The sequence below is a fragment of the Mandrillus leucophaeus genome, unplaced genomic scaffold, assembly GCF_000951045.1.
Source record: "Mandrillus leucophaeus isolate KB7577 unplaced genomic scaffold, Mleu.le_1.0 Scaffold1297, whole genome shotgun sequence".
NCBI lineage: Eukaryota > Metazoa > Chordata > Mammalia > Primates > Cercopithecidae > Mandrillus > Mandrillus leucophaeus.
In genome coordinates, this window is record NW_012101251.1 from 27,443 (window position 1) to 42,789 (window position 15,347).

At 46.4% G+C, this 15,347-nt stretch overlaps 1 protein-coding gene across 1 annotated transcript in view; it reads left to right on the top strand.

Moving 5' to 3' along the window:
• The first annotated feature begins 2,541 nt into the window (after positions 1–2,541).
• Positions 2,542–15,347, top strand: part of CSMD2 (CUB and Sushi multiple domains 2) — a 432,839-nt gene continuing 420,033 nt past the window's right edge. Inside the window, exons 1-2 of the mRNA XM_011972538.1 lie at positions 2,542–2,560; positions 8,858–9,052. Coding sequence (XP_011827928.1) covers positions 2,542–2,560; positions 8,858–9,052 — 214 coding nt within the window. The remainder of the gene's footprint in view (positions 2,561–8,857; positions 9,053–15,347) is intronic.

The following is a 15,347-nucleotide window of genomic DNA, read 5'->3' on the forward strand; positions in this document are numbered from 1 at the left end:
GCTATAAAGACTAAAAATGAATCCCATTTTAATGGGGAAGGGTGGAAGCTATAAATACACAAGCCCTTCCCTGCAGCCAGCACAATGCCCACCTGTCCCCAGGGCCACATGGAAGGGAAAAGGAAATTTGATGTAGGTCTCAATATTCAAGTGCCACCTGCCTGTCCCTTCCAGTACCTGCCAGTCACCTCTGTCCGTGCCTCCCTGGTGCAGCCCACTTGTCCCACAGTCCCTTCCCATCCTTGACTCCCATCAAAACTGACCTTTCCTCACTCGCCTTTATTACAGGAGAGGGGTGGCTCCTGAGATATGAATCATATGCCTCACATAAGTACATAACTGAATAAACACTAGTTCAGGGTCAGCAAACCGTGGTCTGTGGGTCAGCTGGCTGTTCTTATAACTAAAGTTTGGTTGGAACACATATTGCCTGTGGCTACTTTCACACTGCATGGAAAAAATCAGGTCCCTGTGACAGAGATCGTATAGTCTACAAGGTCAAAAAAATTTTCTGTCTGGCCCTGTATGGAAAATGTTTGCCAATTCTTACACTAGTTTACTGTTTCGTGTGTGTGTGTGTAATTCTGATTAATATATAATATATATTTTATTATGTATACATATAGATTTCATTCACTCAACACATTCCGGCTTCAACTGAGCACTCTCTTCCTGCCAGACATGCAATCAAATGCTAGATATATAAAGAATACAGTACCGTTCCTGCCCCTCAAGGAGTCCAGAGATGAAAATAGACACCTAAAGAAACAATTACAAGCAGGCCCAGCTCCTGTTTGGAAGCCAGGGTGTTATAAATGGATGAATGAATGAATTACAACACACAACAAAGTGCAGGAATTGAAGCGCAAGGAAACCCCCACATAACTCCTTAGGTGGGGTCCAAAAAAACCCAATCTTGTAAAATGTGGGATTGTGAGATTGCAACATTAACAAAATGAGCAGAGGGAGCCTGCGTATTTCGTGGGCCAGGAGATTCAGGATTCTAAGAGCCAATCTCCAGTGACACTGTGACAGTATTTATATTCAATCAAGATGTGTTCTTGCGGGATCTTATGGGTTATACAAGACATCAAGGGTATCAAGGAGGGCTTTACGGAGGAGGTGACATTTAAGTGTGGCTTTGATGGAGTCTGCCAGACGAAGAATTTGAGAGAAAAGGAAGGAGTGCTTGGGGAGCCTGTGGTTTAGAGTAGCAATGGTAGAGAGGACTACATGAGAGAAGGCACAAAACATCAGCAACAGTCAGATCACAAGGATGGGGGCTGCCTAGGCCTAAGCTTTAATTTATGCTGATGGCAACAGAGAGGTTCTTAAGGTTTTCTTTTTATTTCCTTTTTTAAAATTAATCTTTCAAATCAGTACATATTCTCATGAGAGTCACCCAGAAGACCAGAGGTTCTGTGTTTGCCTGTGCCTTGGTGGTAAGGAACTTACTTTTTTTTTTTGAAATGGAGTCTCCCTCTGTTGCCCAGGCTGGAATGCAGTGGCCAGATCTCGGCTCACTGCAAGCTCTGCCTCCCGGGTTGATGCCATTCTCATGCCTCAGCCTCCCGAGTAGCTGGGACTACAGGCGCCCGCCACCTCGCCCGGCTAGTTTTTTTTGTATTTTTTAGTAGAGGCGGGGTTTCACCGTGTTAGCCAGGATGGTCTCGATCTCCTGACCTCGTGATCTGCCCGTCTTGGCCTCCCAAAGTGCTGGGATTACAGGCTTGAGCCACCGTGCCCGGCGGAACTTACTTTTATAATGTGGGCTCCTGGCAGGGTCAATAGGGCAGTACCATGGTGAATTTGTCATTCTAGAATGCTGGCTTCAGCACTGCTGGGTACAATGCATTGGAGAGGGCAAGGCCAGCAGTGAGAAGATCAGAGTTGGGTACAGAAGTCCAGGGAAGAGACATGGGGGTCTTCAGATGAGAAGGAAGTTGTAGGGCTAAGTGTGGTTTATGGAGGACAGGAAACTCCAGGAGAGAGGCCAGGTTTGCTGCTCTCAGAAGTAAAAACCTGAAAACAAGAAAGGCCCTGGAGATTGAGCAGTTAAAGCTCAGAGAGGTAAACCCAGCTAGGCCAGTGGAATAACTTACATGAATAGATCACTGGGAGTTGTTCTCAATCTCAGCTTTTCATTCTCCTGGAGCAGCCCAGGCTCTATTTCTCATATTATGATTCAGTAGGTTTAGGGATAGGGTCTAAGCATCAGTATCTTTATAAAACTTTCCACATGACCATGATGCTGAAGGTTGCAAAATCACAAACGTGAGTAGAGAGAATAGGCTTATGGCGGAGGGCTTCCACCTGACAATGGTTAGGGCAAAGCCCAGCAGGGTGGGGGCCGCTGACTAGTTGTGGGTAGCATCCTCTATCTGATGCCCTGGCACCCTTGCCTCTGTTTGATTAACAGGTAGCAGGAAATATACAGGACCAACCTAGAGGTCAACTTGCCTGGTTGTCACCCCAAATCCTCTCCCTGAGGAGAATACATGTGAATTCCTTGTGAGAATGTTTCAAGGTACACTAGTCACCATGGACTTCCTGTGGAATGGTCAGTGCAAGAATGGCCTAGTGCAGGCAGAAATGTGGAATCCCAGGCAGTGATGTGAAAACCTGCCTCTGTCCCTGGAGTGAGCTGTGTGGCCTTGGATAAATGCTTCAACATCTCTGGCAACCATGCTTATCTCAACAAGGGATGATAATAGCACCTCTCTCGATACGTTGTTGGGAGGATTGAATAAGATCACTAAGTCTCTCAGTAAACTTTTATGAAGGTATTATTATACATCAGGCACTGTTCTGGGAACTGAGAAATAGCATTGAACAAAAAAGACCAAAAAATGCCTGTCCTTATGGAGCTGACACTGTCGCAAGGTGAGACAAATAATAAACAAATGGATGTATCAAGCAAAAATATATATCATATGTAGTATATGATGTATATTAACTTTATATATGACATATATAAAATGTATAATTATATATCTCATGTATAATAAAATATAAATATATATCAGTTGAGTGGAGAGGAAATGGAGACAGCAAGTATAGAAAACTCTTTGGGGATGGAAATACATGAAAAGCACTTAACATTAAGGATAGCACAGAGTAAGTATGCAATGAATTATGTTTAAAAGGCCAAACCGCTAAAAATAAGGGAGTTATAAAGATTAAATAAGCTAATATATGATGTAGAAGTGCCTAGCACAGATCCGGGACTCAAAAAAGAGTAGTTCCTATTCCTCCCTCCCCGATCCTGCCCACTGCCCCCAGATCACACACATATGGACACACCTACACAGGCATCACCTTCTCTTCTTTCCATGCTGAGGATTGTGGGAAGACTAAATCCTTCTCCCTGAATTCTTCTTCCCAACTAGCCTACCACTTGGTATCAATCATATGGCCATGGAGATGAAACAAGTTACTTGATGGAAGATAAGAAATCAAAACATATGGAGGGTGCTTGTCCAGAGAGCGTAAATGACTCTTCATTATAATATGGGAACCAAAGTCTCAAATTAAAAATAAAAGAAGGCATGGTGTAGCTTTTGCTGCACTTCAACCACAGAGGAGATTCATTGTCATACAGTCACTGAGAATATTATGTTGATTGGCAAGAGTCAGGCTTTGTAGAAGGGACAAAAATTCCCCACAGCTAATCTACAATGAAATTGTTCAATGTCAGGCACTGCTTTAATAATATTGTTCTGGGCTGTGCTGGATGTAAATATCTCCCTCTTCATTTTGTAAGCAATCAAAGGGAAGCTTTATAGATGGGAGAACATGAACGGTTATAGTGTCTGTGCTAAAAAATACACGGACATTCTAAAAAAAAATCAAAGAACACGGTACCTTAGAAAGGATTGGCTTTGTAGCTTATCTCCAATCTCCTATGTCTGTCCAGCAAGTTGCGCATTAGACACATAACAAAAGACCACACTTTAAATGTTGCCCTTGACATTATTAAAAAGTACAGGATTGGCAAATCAGACTGAGAAAAAAAATCAGACTGTTAAATCTGGACAGGCAGGTAATCTCTCTTCATCTTATTGCAGTGCCTAGAATGATGAAGGGAGTAAGAGGACTCTTGTTTATTAAGCACCCACTATGTGCTTGGATGCTTTGCCTCTGTCAGAAGCAATCTCATATTCCAGAGTGCTGAACAATGGAGGCTGAACAAGAAAGACCAATGTCCTCAGCCTAGCTCTGCGATTTTCTAGTTGTGTGGCCTTGGGCAAGCAAGTGAATGAAGCTCTCTGTGCCTGTTTTTTTTGTTTTTGTTTTTGTTTTCACCAGTAAAATGAGGATACTACATATCCCACAAGATAAAGTGCCTAGTATGTTTCAGGTCCTGGACTAAAAGTTTATTTTACTTTTAGTCCAGGACCTGAAACATACTTGGCACTCAGGGGTAGGTATTATAAGGTGAATTTTAATCTGCACAACAGCCCTGGGATGAACTGAATTGTGTCCCCCTAAAAGCTATGTTGAAGACTTAACCCCCAGTACCTGTGAATATGACCTCATTTGGAACAGGGTCTTTGCAGATGATTAAGTTAGGATGAGGTCATTAGGATATACCCTATCCAATATGAGTGGTGTCCTTATAAAAAGGGGACATTCAGACACAGAAACAAAGCAAGAGAACACCATGTGAAGACAGAGGATTGGAATGACGCATCTGCAAGCCAAGGAACAGCAAAATTTGCCAGCAAACCACCAGAGGCTAGGAAGAGAAAAGGAAGGATTCCCCTACAGGTTTCAAAGAGATCATGGCTCTGCTGACACCTTGATTTTAAACTTTTAGCCTTCATAACTGAGAAAATAAGTTTCTGTTGTTTTCGGCCACCTAGTTTGTGGTGCTTTGTTACAGCAGTCCTAGCAAACAAAAACACCCTTACATGATGAAAAAGTATCGCCATTTTCATGAGAATTGAAGGCCAGTGAAAGTTTATGGCTCAAGATTGCACAGCCAGATCTGGGATTTGAACCCAGGTCTCTCTGAGCCTAAAGTCTGCCCTTTCTCCATTCACTGTGGGACCTCTCAGGAGTGGAGCGTGGCATAAAAAAGCAGGTGGGGTTGGAAATGAGCCCCATTCATTACACCCAGGTCCCAATGGAAGCGTCAGGTCAGAGTGGTCTGATTATGAACAGCTCATTAAGTAAAGAGCAGTGAGCGTTTGAGAGTGACTTTTTAAGAAGAATCGACTTTTATTTATAGTGACGTTCCAGTCATTAATTTCAAAGGAAGAAAGCCCAAAGCAGAAGCAGGTTCATTAAAAATTTGACATTAGTAATTTAATTAAATTGGGTCTTTGCATCTCATTGGGGAAAATGAAACGTTAGTTCTACACCAGTTCTCAGCTCATTTCCCCTAGTTGGCTCCCTCCCCTCACCTTAGCTTGCTTTTTTCTCCAAATGTTTACCTGACCTGTCCTTCCCACCCCCAACACTCATAAACATGCACACATCACAGTTATTGCCTCTGCTGTAAGCCAGCTGCATGGGATTATGGGAAACGCCAAGTGAACCAGCAGCAGGGCATCATGGGAAATGCCAAGTGAACCAGCAGCAGGGGACTGATCATAGAATATGCTAAATAAGCCAGGAGCATGGGATCATGGGATACACCAAGTAAGCCAGCTGCAGGGGATCATGGGAAATACCAAGTAAGCCAGTAGTGTAAGATCATGGGAAATGTTAAGTAAGCCAGCAACAGTACAGGATCATGGGAAACACCAAGTAAGCCAGCAGCAAGAGATCATGGAAAGTACCAACTAAGCCAGCAGCATGGGATCATGGGAAATGCCAAGTAAACCAGTAGCAGGGGATCATGGGAAATGCCAAGTAAGCCAGCAGCAGGACAGGATCATGGGAAACACCAAGTAACTCAGCAGTAGGGGATCATGGGAAGTACCAAGTAAGCCAACAGCAGGAGATCATGGGAAATGCCAAGTAAGCCAGCAACAGGAAATCATAGGAAATGCCAAGTGGCAGGGGATCATGAGAAATGCCAAGTAAGCCAGCACTGTGGGATCATGGGAAAAGCCAAGTAAGCCAGCAGCAGGGGATCATGTGAAATGCCAAGTAAGCCAGCACTGTGGGATCATGGGAAATACCAAGTAATCCAGCAGCAGTACAGGATCATGGGAAACACCAGGTAAGTCAGCAGCAGGAGATCATGGGAAGTACCAAGTAAGCCAACAGCAGGGGATCATGGGAAATGCCAAGTAAGCCAGGAACATGGGATCATGGGAAATGCCAAGTAAGCCAGCAACATGGGATCATAGGGAATGCCAAGTAAACCAGCAGCAGGGGATCATGGGAAATGCCAAGTAAGCCAGCAGTGTGAGATCATGGGAAATACCAAGTAAGCCAGCAACATGGGATCATGGGAAATGCCAAGTAAGCCAGCAGCAGGGGATCATGGGAAATGCCAAGTAAGCCAGCAGTAATACAGGATCATGGGAAACACCAAGCAAGCCAGCAGCAAGGGAATATGATAAATGCTAAGTAAGCCAGCAACACAGGATCATGGGAAATGCTAAGTAAACTAGCAGTGTGGGATCATGGGAAATGCTAAGCTGGGCCAATGGACAGGGCAGTAGAGATAAATCTTTTCATCTAGGTCATCTCGCTTGTCACAGGTAAAGAATGGGCAAGGGAGAGCTCTTCAGTCTTAAAGATTCACTCTCACAAAAGTATAAGCCTCTGAGGGCTGGCCCCACTGTGCCAAGCACAGAAAGCCCATGATGAATTTTGTTGCATGAAGGAATTAATACATGAATGAGTAACTCCCCAAATAACTAATTAATGAACATGCACATATGTCCCTATAAGTGCAGGCACTGTGCTAGTCTCCCAGGATATACCTGTGAACCAGACTAGGCCCATGCCCTCATGGCCCTGTGGCCCAATGGAATGAGAACATCTGCCATTTTGTGAGCACCTACTATGTTCTGGGCATTGTGCCAGGCGTGCGGCATTCATATTGGTAACCCCCTCAACCACTGAATATTTTTGGCCTCACTCCTTTCTCAGTTGAAGAAACTAAGGCTCAGAGAGTTCATGTGGCTCAAAGTCACACAGAATAAGACACGATGGCACCTGGTTTCACACCCAGATCAGGCTGGTTCCAAAGTCTACCGTTACCCTCTACACTGAACTGCTTCCTCTCAGAAGAGGGAGAGAGGAACAGGGAGGGAATACCTTTTTTCAGAGGGTTCTGAGATCATCAGGGCTGGTAGAGAGGGTTCTGGAAAGAGATACTAACAGCAACATTGGCAGAAAGGGGGTATTGCAAGGACTAGGGGAGCCATTTAGAATCCAGACCTGCCCACTTCCACTTCCCCATCACTGCCACCCCACTCTTTTACTCCAGGCTCCCTCAGCTCCTGGGTTATCTCTGGCCTCAGGGCCTTCATGCTGTTTGCTCTTTTTTGTTTAGCTAAGTCTTACTAATCTCCCAGGGTTCTGCAGAGTTGTCACTTCCTCCAGGAAGTGATCTCTGACCTCTCCCCCAGCTGGGTTTAGTTCCCTACCTGTCCCTGTCCCATCATAACACTTAGTATGCCATTAATTGTGCACATCACCCGCCGGACTGAGACTTAGATTCATTTGTGTTGTACTCACTGTACATCAGGCTCTGTCCTAAGCACTTTGCATACCTCAACTGGCTTAATCCTTGCAACAATTAATTTGATATAAGGAAGGTGCTGTTGAGCTCCCTATCTTACAAATGAGGAAACCGAAGTGCAAAAAGGTTAAAAGACTTGCTCACGGTCCCACGAGTGGTAAGATGTCAGGCTGGGAAGTGAACCCAAGCACAGTGGCTTCCAAGTCTGCACTTTCCACTGTCTGGCTGCATGGCCTCTCAGAGAGAGCCTCAATAAATCATTGCCAGGTGGATTAATGGAGAGGTACTTAAACGGTAGTCTGGGCATGACTAAGACCCCTACTCCTCACCCCATGGGGGTATCCTAGAATGATAGGAAGTGTTGACCTTTAAGGCACAGGCAGTTCCAACTCTGGGGGACAAGGCAGAGGGCAGGGGGAGCTGGGTCAGGTGGGACAGGGGACTGACTTATGGGCACAGAGAAGCTGTATCCTCCTCCCTCCTTATTGCCAGGTCGTGGTGCTCTTGCATCTTCCCCAAGACTATTTCCTCTGCCTCATGAGAGCACACTTGCAGGTGACCATGATTGCTTGACTCTGGCCACACACTGTGCATGGTGTTCCCTGGCTCCCAATTTTCCCCCTTTAAACCAGTCAGGCTGATGAGAACCCAGGCTCTTTTCTTCCCACTTCACTGCCTATTCTGCCTAATCCAACCCTTTCAACTCCCCTGAACCTGCGGGGCCAAAGTGCCCCTCTGGCTGCCAGGGTGGATCACACATGAAAGAAAGGACACTGGATTTAATGAGCACCTACTCTTATGCCATGCCTTATGTCCCTTCTATGGTATTTAGTGAGAAGGAGTGTGGAGTCTGAAATCAGGCCAGCCATGCCCAAGAGATTAAAGTGATATTCCTGGGATTGCATCTCTAGTGATCAGGATGGACATAATTCACATCCATGGCTGCACATTAGAAAAGGCAAGAAACCTGGACGTCCAGTTGTAAATCTCATGTGTGAGATTTTGAGTAACCCCTCTCTCTTCTGAGTAACCCATTCTCAGGGAATCCACAGCCTTGAGAAGCGGGCAGATCAGCAGTGGGCAATGCTGTTCACAGAAGAAATGAGTTCCAGGAAGCCCAAGTGACCTAGGGAGATGCTACTAGAAAACCCGGCAGGGCTCCAGCCCAACTCACAGGCTACCTATCTCTTTCTCTGTCTCTCCTCACAGTTCTCCCCAGCCACACATGTGGCAACCCAGGGAGGCTGCCCAATGGCATCCAGCAGGGCTCAACCTTCAACCTCGGTGACAAGGTCCGCTACAGCTGCAACCCTGGCTTCTTCCTGGAGGGCCACGCCGTGCTCACCTGCCACGCTGGCTCTGAGAACAGCGCCACATGGGACTTCCCCTTGCCTTCCTGCAGAGGTAAGTGGCCAGAGAGGGGTCTGACGGAGTGGGGCGGTGGCTGGAAGGGGATGCTAGAGCTTCCAGTGACATCCAGTCTCGAAGGGGAAAGCTACACCCCAGCAGGGAGGGAGGTGCCCAAGTCTGGACAGCACAGAGAGTCTTCAGGGGCCCCAGGTGTTCTAGGGGTGTTTCAGCCTCACCTGACCTCCTCACCCTCAGGTGTGCACTCCCTCATTTTTTCTCCTGCATCAACAAAATTATATGTAGCTAGTCTTCCCTCACCTCTAGCCCTCCTGTCTCAGAAGAAACATCATTTCTCCTCCTATTGCAGACCCTCTCTCCTCTTGTGGAAGCCAGATCACTTTCCCAACAGCTTTCGTACTGACCTCACTGTAGGAATTATTCTTTTCTCTTTCCTATAAATTCAGCCTCTCTCCCTATCTAATAGTTTCTTCCTCTCAGCTTCCAAATATGCTCAAAAGTTCTTTTCTCCAAGAACCCCCTCCCCTAGAAAAACACCTCTCGTCTATGCCTCAGCCTCCCAGCTAGGATGACCAACTTGTCCATATTTGCGTAGGACCTTCCGACTTTCAGTCCTGAAAGTTCCGCATCCTGGAAACCCTCTCAGTTTCAGGCAACAGAGACATTTGTCACCCTACTCCCAGCCTATTCCTTACACAATCTTTTTTTTTCCCTTCCTTTTCTTTTCTTTTTTCTTTTTTCTTTTTCTTTTTCTTTTCTTTCTTTCTTTTTTTTTTTTTTTTTTATTTGAGACAGGATCTTCCTCTGTCCTCCGTGCTAGAGTGCAGTGACATAATCATGGCTCACTGCAGCCTCAAACTCCTGGGATCAAGCGATCCTCCTGCCTTAGCCTCTGGAGTTGCGGGGACCACAGGCATGTATTACCATGCCCGGCTAATTTTTGTTGTTGTTGTTGTTGTTTTCATGGAGACATAGTCTCTCTATGTTGCCCAGGCTGGTCTTGAACTCCTGAGCTCAAATAATCCTCAGGCCTTGGCATCCCAAAGTGCTGAGATTATAGGCATAAGCCACCATACCTGGCACGTGATCATTTTTAAACGCTTAGGAAACACAGAAGGAAATAAAGAAGAAAGAAAATTTACCTGTTTTAACCATGATTTTAATGTATTTCATTTCCATCTTCTTCCATACATATTGCACATAAGCGTATGTTACAAATATGTACGTAAATTGAGATTATGATGCATGCAGACAATTTTTAGCCACCTTTGAAAAACAATCACATCACACTGTAAGATTTCCCATGCCATCCACATAGCTCAGCATCTTGGAAGCTCCATCCAGCCCTGTCCCTCCTTTTCCCTTCTCATTTGCTCCTCTGCAGACTGGCCTTTGCCCTCAGTATTTGCATCATTTTGCCAAATCAGATGGGAATTGTTTTGGCTTATATTTCTTGACCTCTTAAGAAACCTTTGCACTATTGACCACTCTTTTCTTCTAGTAACGCTCATCTCTAAATTCCATGGATCCTGAACATCCATATATCAGTCTAGGAGGAACATTTCCAGGAGTTGAGAAGTCATTGGAATAAGTAGGTCCTCCTTAGTTCAAGTTTTACTTTTCTTTTGGAGGAAGGTTTTCTGTAATTACTATAATAGGCTAGCTCCAGGGATAAGCAACTCCCTCTTCCTGCCACATGCACACACTTTTTGTTATTGACACCAAGGATAAAAATTACATGGCGTGTATACCTATTTCCCTTCTTCCCACTCCCATGGCGGACATAATTGGTCATTGCACCCTTTCTGCTTGAGTCCAGACACAGCTGTGAATTCCCTCCCAATAGGCAAGCCACAGCCAATCAATCTGAGTCGCCACTTGACTTCACCTTTGTTTACCTCTCCTCAACCAATAGAATGGGCCTTGGCCATGTTGAGCCTTCTTGGTGGAGGGCAAGGGAACTAGAGTTCCCTTTCCTGATTTCCTAAGTCCCACCTTCCCAGGCTCCATTCCTAACTCAGGGCCTGCCTCTTTCCATGATTGACTTCAGGAATTACCAAACCAATCAGGTGAGACCTTGGCCCCTACACACAGGTGTGTGGCCTAACCACAGCCTGAAAGCTGCTGTATCTGCCCTTTCTTATAGCATCCTTACCCACCCCCGCCTTGAGGAAGTTACAGTTAACATTCTGATCTTCCAAGGAGGGTGTCAGAGTTGTGAAATGACGATAGAACTGACATATGATAGTAAATAAAATCAAGTGTCTAAGTTATGAACTATAAACTGCAGTTCTTTTTCTTTTTGCAGCACTGTAAATGTCATGCTATTTTGTTCAAGATAAAATCCAAAAACAAATGTAATCCAATTATCGGATGCAGTGAGGGTATCACTCTGCTTAGTGAAGTATAAGTTGCAGCAATATCCCATGCTAATATGGTGGAAATCCACTAACCCTCCGAATATCTCCAGGAATCTGTCAGCTTTAGCTTCCTCTGAACCTTGAATTCACTACCATGTCTCCCTTCCCCTGGTTCTGCTCTGCCAACTTAGGTTGGGAACTGGGTCCATTTTTCTTGGATCCCCCACTTCTCCAAACGACAAGATACAAGCCAACAACCAAAAACACCAATGAAGGCATCTGCACGTAGTTCAGGCTTTATGGAAGGTGTGGCAATGCAAGGAGCTTACATCTTAGCAATGCAGATGACTTAAAATGAAAGTATGAGCAACCAGGAGCCTCACAGTCTTTTGGCCCCTCCTCCCGGGAAGCTTCTTCCTGGCTTCTGTCTTGGCAGACTCCAGGTTCCCTGTAATGTGCATTGTACCCTCTCTTCTTTCTCCAGACTCTTCCACCTTGGTGCCACCTGCACCTTGAGCCCATTTCAGAATTTCCGTCATCCTCTTAGGCACAAGAGCCTGATTTCCTCTTGGTTTTGTCATCTCCTTGGAGTCTAATGTCTCCCCTCCTCATCCAAGCTATTTAGGTATAGGGTAGTATTTTCCTGAACAAAGAGAACTCTCATTCTATAAGAAACTCTGGGGCTGGATGTTAACATATCTTTGTGTTACCCCATCAGCCAGAGATAAGTGATGATGAGGGGCACCTCATGGCAGTCTTCTACCTCTTGGGGGTCTTCTAGGTCTGACCAAGTCTCACAACCCAGTGTCCTTGTGTCCAGGCCCAGCAGGCAGCAAGGGCTGGCCTTTCTGTGGGAAGGAGCAGGATGGAGAGATACCACTCTTCTAGCATTCACACCACACAGAAATTCATGGGCCTGGGCGGAGGTGGCATGTCTTTTGGTGGCACGACTCTCTGAAGTCTTCCAGTTCTTTTTTCGTCTTCTGAAATGATGATGATTCTTTCCCTCCTTCTCCTTCACTGACTTTCCACCCTCTTTCCCCTTAAATACGGGAGGGCCAAGCGTGGCCTCTTCTCTGGGGACTTCTTCTATCTCTTGGAATTTCTCATCTACTATGTTGCTGTAATTGTTACTAGGGGGCAACTCTCCAATCCCCACCTCTAACCCCATTCTCTGTCCTGAGCTTCAGGTCCGTGTGGATAGTGAACTGTGCTGAAGTTCTCCTCAGCTTGTGTTTCAAACTTGGCCCATGAAAACCTCTCTCTTCCTGCTTTCCCCAAACCTGCTCTTTTTGCTGTCTTCTCCAGCTCAGTGAAGAGTGTCCCCACCAACAGTGGCCAAGCCGGACCCCTCAGGGCATCTTACACTCTTGCTTTTCTTGCTGTTCACATCGCTTCATTGGCCCCCATGTCCCGCTGCACCAGCCCACTCCCTCCACATCTCTGTTGCTCTTCAGATGGTGGTCCAGGCCCTCTTGTCTCTCACTTGCCTCACTGAAGGTTGACCCTCTGTAGGCAGGTGTGCCCCTGTTCTCTCCTGCTCACACCAGCCCATTCCTACCTGTATTGCTAGGGAGAACTTTCTAAGGCACAGATCTGACAAAACTAAGCGGCTCAGTCTCTTAGTAGCTCTTCATCACTGACAGGGTCTAGTTCAGATTCCTTAGCATGGAGCACAAGGCTCTTCCAGAAAGAGTCCCACCCCAATCTTTCTAGTCTGTCTCTTAGACTTATTTTAAGTAGGTTCCGCTTTAGCCACACCAGAGAATGCTCCCTTCCAAACGCCCTAGGGAAGCCAGCTGAGGATGTCAAGTCCTGCTTCCAGAAGGGCTTCCAGCCCCCTGCTGCCTGAGGGGACTGAGATGTGGTTCTGCTCAAAGGCTGGGAGAGAATAAAATGGCTCTCCTACTCTCAGACACCCTAGGGCCTCCCCCCACCCCCAGCCACCTCCCTACTTTCAGGTTCATCTCTCTATTCTAATTCCCACAGGCTACAAGAATATCCTAAGAAACATCCTCAATAATGTCAGTGGTTTTACGAAAGTGATTTCCCAAACCCTTCTTCCTTAGGAGGCCAAGCTAAACAGGAACAAAGAGTACCCACCATACACCCATCCTGTGCCAGCAGCGGTGGTCATGCCAGAGTGAATGGGTTCATACTTGGGAAGCATTAAAAGCCTTTTGGCCTTTCTTCCTCTCATGTAGAACTCTCAAGAGCTGGCATCTGCGAGCGGATAAACCTCATCCACTGGGCAGTGGTCCGTAAATATTTGCTGAATGAAAGGCTGTCTGGATGGGTCTAATTCACCATCAGAATCGTGCTGGCATACAAGCCCGAAAGAGAAATTACTAGCCTGGGTTACCCCACCTGCCCAGTAGCTCTGAATGACAATCTCTTTAAGTCCAAAGCTTCCCAGAGCAGACTGGAGAGTCGTATGTGTCTGTTTTATCTAGGAAATGTCATGTGCCCAGCTGGAGGGTGGACTTGGTCTGGGGACACAGCACAGACTAGGAGTGGGGGGAATAAGGAACAGCTGGGAATAGAAGGGAGCAGGTGTGAGGCCAACCCCCAAGGAGACCCATCCCAAAGATCCTGACCCATCAGGACTCGGTCCAGCTGACAGAGGGAAGGTGGGGCCTGTGACCTCCCTTCACTTTGTGTCACACCGGGCACATTTTCAAAGGCAGAGGTCCCTGGGAGGGGCTGAGCTTTGTGTCATCTCTTTGATCCACAAGAAGGAAGACCATGTGAATTTCAGCAACAGGCCTCTGACTTGTGAAGGCCATTGGCCCTGGATCAAAGAAGGCTGTATGGGGAAGCAACGGAGTTCATATGCGCTGGGGACTGAGAGGCAGGTGGTAGGGAGAAAGCTAGCCAGGGCAAGAAGTGCTTGGCCTCTGAGGTTCAAGCCAAACATGGCAGGCTGCAGCCATACCTGGGGAAGAGGGAATATGGTCTGCAGAAGCTTGGACTGCAAGTGCTGAGCTGTATTCCAAATTTTCTGGCCCCAGGGGAAGAAGCCTGCAGAACGTGAAACAGAAGCAGCGGTGTCAGGTATGGACAGTACATAGAGACAGACTGGCCTGGGTTCAGCCCTAGCTAAGCCAGCCCCTAGCTGTGTGGTTGCCAGGGTGCTGCTAAACCCCTCTGAGTTTTAAAGGTGGGACACAAGTAGCAGCCTTACAGGGATGATTGCATCCTCATTCATTCACTTGGCTACTCAACAACTTTCTCTTGAGTGCCTGTTATGAGCCAGCCAGTCATTAATTCAATTATCATTTATTGACTGCCTATTAAGTACAAAATATTGTTCTAGGCTCAGAATTACAATGATGAACAAGTCAGACCAAATTCCATAATCTCTTGGATCTCCTAACAACCAGGAGGCAGAAAACAGATACACAAACCAAATAAACAAATTTCAGGTGGTGGTAGGAGCTATGAGGAAATAAAGTCTTAGCCAGTGATGAGGAAGGCAACTTTAGACGGAGCAGTCAGGAGAGGCCTCTCTGGGGAGGTGGCCTCTGAAATGAGTCTTGAATGACAAGAAGGAGCCTGTTGTATGAAAACCTGAAAAATGGCATTTCTGGCAAAGGCAGCAGCAAGTGCAAAGGCTCTGAGGTGGGGGAAAGTACTGGACACGCTAGAGGAACAGAAAACAGGCCCCTGTGGCAAAAGTAGAGTGAGGGGTGGGCGGAGAGGGCAGGGATGGGGTGAAGCAGGGTAAGAAGGTAGAAGCCGAGGCGGGCGGATCATGAGATCGGGAGTTTGAGACCAGCCTGACCAACATCGTGAAACCCCGTCTCTACTAAAAATTTAAAAATTAGCTGGGCATGGTGGCATGTGCCTGTAATCCCAGCTACTCAGGAGGCTGAGGCAGGAGACTCTCTTGAACCCAGGAGGTGGAGGTTGCAGTGAGCTGAGATCATACCACTGTAACAGAATGAGACTCCATCCCTCAAAAAAAAAAA